Source organism: Aricia agestis, chromosome 1 (assembly GCF_905147365.1).
Source record: "Aricia agestis chromosome 1, ilAriAges1.1, whole genome shotgun sequence".
Taxonomy (NCBI): domain Eukaryota; kingdom Metazoa; phylum Arthropoda; class Insecta; order Lepidoptera; family Lycaenidae; genus Aricia; species Aricia agestis.
This window is the reverse complement of record NC_056406.1, coordinates 1,451,319-1,461,392: the sequence shown is the minus strand read 5'-3', so window position 1 is coordinate 1,461,392 and position 10,074 is coordinate 1,451,319. Positions and strand designations below refer to the sequence as shown.

General features: G+C 37.5%; 2 protein-coding genes across 3 annotated transcripts; both read left to right on the top strand.

The window, feature by feature from the left end:
* Positions 1–1,002: 1,002 nt before the first annotated feature.
* On the top strand, positions 1,003–5,180 carry LOC121725760. 2 transcript variants are annotated; one of them, XM_042112864.1, is made up of 6 exons: positions 1,003–1,146; positions 2,630–2,890; positions 3,434–3,618; positions 4,262–4,419; positions 4,844–4,970; positions 5,055–5,180. In XM_042112864.1, the coding sequence occupies exons 1-6, from the start codon at positions 1,084–1,086 to the stop codon at positions 5,149–5,151; spliced, it is 891 nt and encodes a 296-aa protein (XP_041968798.1). In that variant the 5' UTR covers positions 1,003–1,083; the 3' UTR covers positions 5,152–5,180. The 2 variants fall into 2 exon arrangements, with proteins under 2 accessions (XP_041968798.1, XP_041968806.1); XM_042112872.1 differs by having other exon boundaries at positions 1,032–1,146; positions 2,633–2,890.
* Positions 5,181–6,217: 1,037 nt separating this feature from the next.
* LOC121729434 (XK-related protein 7) lies at positions 6,218–10,066 on the top strand. Its single transcript, XM_042117951.1, has 5 exons — positions 6,218–6,555; positions 8,351–8,470; positions 8,565–8,752; positions 8,898–9,050; positions 9,228–10,066. Exons 1-5 carry the CDS (start codon positions 6,299–6,301, stop codon positions 9,695–9,697), a joined length of 1,188 nt encoding a protein of 395 aa, XP_041973885.1. The 5' UTR covers positions 6,218–6,298; the 3' UTR covers positions 9,698–10,066.
* The last annotated feature ends 8 nt before the right edge of the window (positions 10,067–10,074 follow it).

Here is a 10,074-nt window from a genome sequence, read left to right as displayed (position 1 = left end):
ATAACGGCGCGTTTGAGACGTACGCGTTTTCAGCACGCGCGCATTCGGAGCGCGTCACGTGATTTTTCCAAACGCTATAGCAATTTCGCGCGCGAAGAATCCGCGCGAGCAGAAAACTCGCACGTCTGAACGCGCCTTAAAAATAATAACAATATCACTTCAGAATTTAAACGTCGTGTGAAAGATTGTGACGAGAACACACTAGCTTCAGCATTAAAAGGTTTTGTACACGCCCGTTATACCAATATTATAATAAAAATATAAAACCCAATATTTTCTTTATTTTTACAAGTATATCTGGGAGACCGAGTTTGGCTGGGTTGTAAGTTGAAGTTCAAAGGAAGAAAACAATTGCATGGTTTTTTCCCGAACAAAACCCCTAAATATACCTATTTCACGTTCTTAAATTTAACAAAAAATATAAATAAGTAAGTACTTAAGTATACAAGATTTTTTGAGTATAAATTTGAACTTAAGCGTAGTTTTCGTGGAACGAACGAACTTAAAATACTTAATATTATGCTATTGAGAGTCTATACTAATATTATAATTGGGAAGAGTTTGTTTGTTTGTTTGTTTGAACGCGCTAATCTCAGGAACTACTGATCCGATTTGAAAAATTCTTTCAGTGATAGTTAGCCCATTTATCGAGGAAGGCTATAGGCTATATTTTATTACGCTTAGACTTATAGGAGCGAAGAAATAGAGGAAAGTGTAGAAAAAACGGGGGAAAATTATTTGAAAGGACTTATTTGAACGCGTTAATCTCAGGAACTACTGGTCCGATTTGAAAAATTCTTTCAGTGTTAGATAGCCCATTTATCGTGTATCCAAAAATGTGCGGTTCCACACAATATACTTTTCTGATTTGCGCGTAAACGACTTATTCGATGTACGGGAACAACTTTACTATAAACCAAAGTCCACGCTGACGAAGTCGCGGGCAACAGCTAGTTTCTCATAAAATGATAAGAGTAATGAAAGTGTGGTTTTCAAATAAAATTAATTAAAAAATAATTACGAGCTATGGCGTGGTTTCCTTTCTGACACACCGATTTTGTATACAATAATATGTAATTATTTATGTTTATTTCAAAAGAAAAGATTGTTTTACTTCGTTTAATTTATCTGTCGCTTGTAAATACGGTAAGTTTGACAAAGAGAACGTAGCTGTTAAAGCAAGAAATGTTAAGAGGATACACCACGGGCTAGAGAAATTAATAAAAAGTACATGTAATATCTATGTAATATCTAGAATAGCTGTCTCCCTTACCTCAAGCCTATACCGCAGAACGCGATATAGACAACTGCAGAAAATCAACGATTCGTTGTCCCCTGATTCCTTCTTCAAAACTTAACCGATTTAAGTACTTTTTTCACTAAAAATTAAAGAAAGGCTTGAGTTGTGTTCCTATGTTTTGCTTTTTTTTTGTATAATCTAGCCAAATCTGTTTTCTGGACGTTTGAACACAGCGGAAAATCTGGCCATTTTTTTGGGTTTTTGAACTTTCATATCTTATTTAATAATCAAATTATGAAAAAAAAAAAAGAAAACATATGGACATTGTATTAATGGCCGTAGATATTCAGGAAAAAAATTATAACTCTACTAGCATTATCCAGGGAGGAAACAGGGGACAACGTTTGTATGGAAAAAAGGGCGGTGTGGACTTCTCTTAAGAGGATACCACAGCGGCTAGAGAAATGAAAAAAAAGTACGTGTAATATCTATAGCTGTCTCCCTTACCTCAAGCCTATACCGCAGAACGCGATAGAGACAACTGCAGAAAATCCAGAAAATCAACGATTCGTTGTCCCCTGATTCCTTCTCCAAAACTTAACCGATTTAAGTACTTTTTTCATTAAAGATTAAAAAAAGGCTTGAGCTGTGTTCCTATGTTTTGCTTTTTTTGTATAATCTATCCAAATCTGTTTTCTGGACGTTTGAACACAGTGGAAAATCTGGCCATTTTTTTGGGTTTTTGAACGTTCATATCTTATTTAATAATTAAATTATGAAAAAAAGGAAAACATAGGGACATTGTATTAGTGGCCGTAGATATTCAGGAAAAAAATTATAACTCTACTAGCATTATCCAGGGAGGAAACAGGGGACAACGTTTGTATGGAAAAAATGGCGGTGTGGAATCCTCTTAATAACGCCTCTATAGTCCACCGACGCTGCGAACTGCGAAACAGCGGCGAACCGATTTACTGTCTCATCCGCCATACGACAAAGCGTCATATTGCATCTCGCTCTATTACTTGTTCCGCACAAGTTTCGCGTTTCGCAGCGTCGTGCGTCGGTGGAATAGAGGCGTAAGGACTCCTGACGAACTTCGTTTATAAAGGGATTACAAATCTGTAATTAAGCAGCCAGCAGGCAAATCCTTTATAAATACGTGTAGGTAGATACCTATCTTCCCTGGTGTTACAGACGTAGGTATACGTCTGCAACACCAGGGAAGATACATGTCCAATAATAAATACTTACTCACGAATCGATGCAAAACATTTTCTGTAAGGCATAATTGGATCTTCTGTATGAACGCCAGCTGGCTTTTTATGACAAAAGTGATCCTCATCTATATTTTCAAGTCAAACCTTTCTGGTGTCTGGGTGTTTTTAGCAGAACATCGAAACCTTCAATGTGGAAGAGCGATACCACCTCGTGAACGAGACGTACGTGACGGCGCGCACGCTGTTCCTCGCGGGGCGCGCCTCCTACGACGAGCTGAAGGACAGGTCTCGCCGCGCAATGGACACGTTCCTCGATCTCGCGCGGATTATGAACGAGGAAATGGCTCGTGACGTCAGAGCGGCCGTGCTCAAGTATTACAGAGTCAAGTATCTGCTGGACTTCAGTAATTACATCGTCACGCTGGACGAGGTTTGTCTCTTTCTAGAGAAAGAGAGATATCTCTTTCTCGACTTTCAAATTGTCAGGATATATGGACGGTTACGAGTTTTTACTGGTAGGCCAAAAAGTCCCAATTAAGCTGATCTTCTGAGATAGATGGCGATAGCCAGTGTAGCCGAAAAAATATGCAAAGCCGATGAAGTCCAGTATTAATTATGGTGGACCATTTCCGTCCTAGGGTAAGCGGTGCGCACACCCTCAAATAAATACATATACGACTAATGTCAAGCTCAGTCCACAGACAATACATAGCCCGACATAACGTAGGCCCGTCCCAACGCCTGTGAATCAGTTTCCCTGATGCTACTGAACTTGCCGTAGGTAGGTACTCCCTTTTGTTTTTTATTTTTTCAAGGGAAAATACTTTACGTATCCCCGGCGAATTGGGGACATCGGCCGGGGTATGTGACACTCCCTGCGTAGTCTACCCAATAAAACCATATGGTGCCCCACTCCTCGCTTAAGGCAGAGTTGCGGGTACGACGTAACCTACCGCAATGCCGTACTCCCCAGATGGTGGACATAGTGGAGCACTGCCTCATAGGTCCTGTGGAGAAGATGGCCGACATCCGCAGTCAGTTCCACGCCGTCATCGCCAACTTCGAGGACGTGCGTCACTTTGAGAACGTGCACAGGTGCCGGAACGAGCTGCCGGACGAGGTCGCCGCTGCGCACTGTATACTGCATCAGACGGTTATGTGAGTTGCCCAGAGTTATCTTCATTTATAACTAACTCGGTGCTGGTTCGAATGGGTCAGAAGTTCTGAACTTCCCTCTCAGACTCAGTCTGTACAAGCAAGCCGCAAGGACTTAGAAATGATATCGTTGATTGTTGAAACGTGGATTGTAATTTGTAGACTCTAGATTAGAATCTAGATGTAAATGAGAGAGAGGGCGTAATCGGACGACCTCTGCAGATGATATACAATTACCTATACTTTCTTACTCATTACGTGGGAGTTAGGGTTGCCTTGAGAACTCGTCCAGAGATGACAGCGGGTAATCCTTAATGAGGCTTCAGTCTTGAAATAAGCGGGCAGCAAGCAGAGAGCGGCGATAGCCGCTGTTTTCGAGGCCTGTCCATATAAATCTATATTCTTTATTATAATAAGTATAATTATTATTATCTACATTGGAACGCGCTGCCGCCCCGCTGCCCGGTGGTTTCGAGACTGAAGCCGAACCTGCCTAAGCCAGCAGTGGATCTCAGTACTTATCTCTGCGGACCCACGCGGCTTCGCCCACCTTAACTTGGCTCGAAAATATAGTTATTAGACTTAATTATTATATTGTGACAGCTGGAGAAGACTTTGATTATAACTGCGTATGTAATGTTATCAGTTTCAACGAGACAATGCAGGAGAGTCTGCTGTCGATAGTGGAGATCAAGACGCGACAGCACGTGCGCCGCATCAACCAGTCGCTGTACGACGTGCAGGACTGCCTCAACCACATGACGCCCAACTTCTTCAAACAGCTGCTCATCGATTCCTACACTGGTACCTTCGTTTGGCCAATTTTATAACCCTTTTGTACCCGTTGTAACTGATGAAGAAGTTAAGAATTAATAGTTTACGCATTTACTACATTCATCACTGTCTAGCGTCTAGTGCAAGTCTAGTGGGTGTAGACTGTAGAGTGTAGAACTGCCTTTGCATGTGTTTTATGACTTTTATGTATTTGTTTTTATGTATCATGTATTTTGGAGGCAAAGGCAAATGAGCAAACGAATAGATAGCGACTACGAGAGTCGTAAATGCGCAGCGTATGCGTAGCTCCTTCGATAAAAGATTTTAAACTCTTTTCTTTGTAGTGGTCTGTAACTATAAATATTGATGGCTCATCTTGGCGGGGGCACTCCCGTGCCCACAGATAATGGAGATTCTAATTACTTTAAAATATCTAGATGGTTTAAATTTCTAGGGACTTGTGGCTTCCTCAAAGTTGTAGATATTTCTGCACGAGATCTCACCAACAACAAGTGGCACACTCCACAACACACAAAGTTCTTATTTAAATGGCATCCAGTCGTCAGTGCGTTAGAGCAGAGGTAACCCTTCATGGATAGTTTATTTTTACATAAAATAACGTAAGACTGAAGACACTGTAAGATATAATTAAAATTCGCTTACAGAAAACTATTGCCGAGAAACACTAAACTATTGCTGCTCTCAGCGTTGCGGACAGCTAATATTACAACAAGCAATATACAGAAGGACTTACTGGAGTAAAAATAATAAATACTTATTCATAAACTATATGCATTTGTTGTTTAATAATTAATAAAAATCTAAACTTTGTTTTTGAAAAACTTTATTGAATGAGAAATTTGAATGTAAAATACTGTGCAACAAAGTACAAAAAACAAATAAAAAATCAACTTCTCATTGGTTGTCAACCACTGATTGTCAACTGATTGTCTCTGGAGTTTTGTCTGGAATTTTGCCGGGAATGTGAAAGAGTGAAACATCACTCTTTCACAATTTTAGGAAAATAATACAACAAAAAAAACACAACAGTGTTTTTGTATTATTTTCCTAAAATTGTGTTATTTGGGGTTTTAAGGGAGATGAGATATGTAATATTGGTAGGATATTAATCGTTAGATATTCGCTATCGTGCACAAGTGTAGGAAAGTGATGTAATATTATCCAGAAACGTGCTATTTTGTGTTCCCTCCAAAACTTGGGAGAGCCATGCTTCGGCACGAATGGGCCGGCTCGACCGGAGAAATACCACGTTCTCACAGAAAACCGGCGTGAAACAGCGCTTGCGGCGTGTTTCGCCGAGTGAGTGAGTTTACCGGAGGACCAATCCCCTACCCTATTCCCTTCCCTACCCTCCCCTATTACCCTTTTCCCTCTTTAAAGGCCGGCAACGCACTTGCAGCTCTTCTAATGCTGCGAGTGTCCATATGCGACGGAAGTTGCTTTCCATCAGGTGACCCGTTTGCTCGTTTGCCACTTATTTCATTAAAAAAAAAACTCGATCGAAAGTTTCAGTAAAGCGTCTACCACTTTACTGAATCAACTGACTTGACTGTATTGACTTTTACTAATTAGACTTTGACTAGACTTTTGACCTGACAATATAGAAAAATGAAGCTGAAATTGTACCTATTAAAGAATATTGTTTTCCCGCCACATTTTTATACTCGACACTGGCCATGGTTAAATAGCCGAAGTGCCATAATAAGAAAAAAACTGATTGTCTATAGCCTCTTGGGATTTGTCAATGTCAAGTGTCAACAATATATACTAGTAATCTGTGGTGTCAACTTAAAATTGAAAACTTTAGCATTTTTGTGTTGTTGTTACTTTAAATTGAATACAAAATACCTTTTCTGTGATACAAACTCTTTTGCATAAAAAGTTTCCAATGCCTGAAGCAGTAAAAGAAATGCTCCAAAATGGGCGCTCGTACGACGAGCCCGATCGAATACCAAGAAACATATCTGTTAGCAATTTAGACTTGTTCATGTATGTGGTTGCTATTGTCGGGCATTTCGTGGATTTGGGAGTCGATGTCAATGTTGCTGTAAGGTATTATCTATCTAAAATGATGGCGGAATTCGGGTGGACCTTAGGCTTTATACTTTTGCCGGCTTTTGTCAACACAGCGGTCTCAATACGCATGTAAGTTAAGACATATGAGTCACAATTAAAAACCGATACTAATTATTAGGGAAGTTCAATAACATTATGATAATTGGACGTAGTTAAGCAGAAAGGACTCAACCCACAAAATGGGCAAAATTGAGTTAAGTATGCCATCGTACTGCTGAGGGTCGAATCTATCATGTAGTGAAAACCCAATTTTTAAAATATACACGGAAACTACTTTTTTTACCCCCCCGACTCAACCCACAGTATGAAAAGAACTCTAAATAAATTAGCTGAACAAACTCAGTCCACTTGAGTTGTTTCTGAGTAATGGTATTTCTAGGAGTATTGCCTTAAAGTTGATTAATCAGAATTGACTCAAACCGTTTGGATCATTTCTAAATATTTATATTGAATTGGAAATGTCACTCTATCAAATAACTAAAACGACTCAAACAGGTTCAATACTTAACAGCCACCCAAATCTCAAAACAATTACTTTCAAATATTTAGAGTCCGGTCATTCTTTTTTGCCAAATGACACTGATTTTAGTAAAATTATATGTGTACTTAAGCATCAGGAGCGAATATATACAGTAGAAGAGTATATTAAACTCATGAAAATCGCTAAAAAGAAAAAACCGCTTGACGTTACGAAAATGACGACTCAAGATTTTTTGAGTACAAAGAGAATAGAAAAAAAATAGTGAACCGCAAAATATGTACAAACAAAGATAAAGTGAATTGGCTTAAAACTAAAAATATTTTATTAAAAAAAGAAGAACTATTTTTAATAACAATGATATCAGAAACTAGAGATAGTCAAAAGCTAGATTTGACGAAAAAAAAACAAGGGTGATATAATGCACTTTGCCGAAGAAGATTTTGAAATTCTTTGGCCCCTTGGTAAACTAATTCCTCAGGCAAAACTTGACGACCTCCAATCAATGTTCAGTTTAATACCTGAAGATAGCCATGCATTCTATAGTAATCTCAAGGGACACACCAATATCAAAGAGGATGTTGATGGTTATGGACCCACCCTAGATTTTGACTTAGACGATCGATGACGCAAATAATTAATTTGCGCGCAATAAATTGAAGACGTGAGTGGAAAAATCGAACAAGTAACATTTCGTAACATACGGACAATACCTCATTTTTTCCCTAATTATTTTAATAAAACTTGTAACTTATCTACTTCATATCCTAGCTAATATATCTGGCTACACATATACTTCATAGTTTTTCTATTTCAAATAAATTTTCCGGCCCTAATGCCTTCATTTAAGCAAAAAAACGGGATGTTTTTTCATGTTACCTTATTCTTCCACTCACGTCTTGAATACTTGCGTGGTTTTTAATGTTTTTAAATTTTAATAAGGTTTCTTTTGTGTGTGTTTAAAAGTTTAATTATCAAGTATGATAAATACATAACTTTTTATTAATTTAACTTCTTTTATTTTCTTTAATCACTTATTTTTCAGTCGAAGGGTACTTATGAGTCCTTTCTGAGAAATAAATAAAAAATACCTGTCCCTACAAAGTTGAGAATATTAGTAAGGACTCAACCCACATTTCACTTAATATCTTGAAATTTATTGCAAAATATACAAAAGATAATTGACAGACCAATAAAGTGTGAACTATTCTTTAAATTAAGCAATTACTTTTTTTGTTAATGTAACTTTTTGATAAAGAAATTCAAGCTGAAACTTCAAACGCCAATATCTCAAAAGTGACTTTGTGTGGGTTGAGTCCTTTCAGCTTAACTACGTCCAATTGGCTTTATGTTTTCTCTTAAGCTTTAACTCTATGATTATCCCAGGTATTCCCAGGATAAGCAACAAGATTCCATAACAAACGAGTTTACTAAGAGAAAATGGCTAAGGATTTTTATTCTGGTGCTACAAATGGCTCCTATTCTACGCTTTACAGATGCCTTAATGTAAGTTCTTAGTTACTTCATCATTCCTACTTGTGTCAGTATTTAAATTCATATAACCCATATAACTACTACTTTTTAAATATATTTATTATAGATATGCAATCAAGTCGAGACAGGCAGCAAAGAAAAAGGATCCATCTTCACAGAGGATGTACTATTCATTGATGTTGAAAGAGGACTCTGATGCTGCTCTATTGAGAATCTTTGAGTGCTTCCTAGAAGCAGCACCGCAGCATGTTCTGCAAGCCAGTCTACTGCTGAGAGAATATGACCACCTTGAAAGTATGTTTCCCAAATACGGGGTTCTTCTCCTTCTTTTAACCCATCAATCCCTAAGTGACACCCGGCTGGTGCATAACAATTAAAAATCTATTGTGTCTGCAATACCCACAACGGAGGTGTTAACCTGTGTGGTATATTCTTCCAGTTCATCAAGCTCTGTCAATATTGTCATCAGTGGTGGGGATGGGTTGGTGCTTAGCAGCCTACCAGAGAGCAATAAGGTATGCTCAACAAGACAAGAATAATATCACATGGACAGGAACCATTTTACAGACGCTCTGGCATTTTTTGGTTACATGTAAGTTTTATTATTGTATCAATTTAATTTTAATAACATTTGTATAAAACTTACAATATTGCAATTTTTTTTATTCTAGAACTCCAATATGATATTGCAATATTTTTTTATTCTAGAGTCTAAAATAAGCTTAGATTACTTTAGTGCATGTAAACTAATGATTGCATTCTCTTTCAGTGAGCCGAGTAATATCCATATCGATGATCGCATACCTGTACCCACATTGGACTATCCTAGCATGTTCAATACACATCCTCGTTATGGTGACGTGGCTCCAAATCTTCGACCGGTCCCCATTCTGTGCAAACAACAAAATTGGAGATATCGCCTTCTCTTTTGCACTCGGTGCTGTTTACCTCTTCACTTATATTCTACCAATTGAAGGTAGAACAAGGTATAGGTACACTGTCTATTATATTCTAAGTTTCATCCAAAATTCAATATGTGCAGTATTATGGTATACGTCGAGTTATGAGAGAGAATCCAAATATTTTTACCCCATGCTCGTACTGAGCACTGTACCTTTTGTGATTGGTATTTGTTTTATGTTGATATATTATGCTTTCTTCCATCCCAAATTGTCCAGAAGGGTGAGTGAGGCTCAAGTGACTTTTAAAGTAGATAACAATGTTATGGAAATAAGTTAACAGCACTTATGTGTTTTAAATCTAGATAATTTTTCTACTGAACCGATACTCTTACTTAAAAATAACAAATTTTATTTGGATCTAGTTTTATAAGAATTTCCTGTGTTAAAAATACTCAAAAGAATCTCTACTTTACTATTTTGGCATTATGATTTTACCGCAACAATATTATAGTGTATACAATTTGTGTTTTGGAATGTGTTTTACTTAATTTACAGATGTAATTGTAAGGTTATACTTAATAGTTTTAAGACACATAAAAGACTGATGTTAGATAATAGTTTTTAACTTGTGTCATACAAGAGTATTAAAAATATATTGGAAACTAATGTAGCTTCAAAAAGTAATATGCATAGCACTATATTTCTTAATTTTTA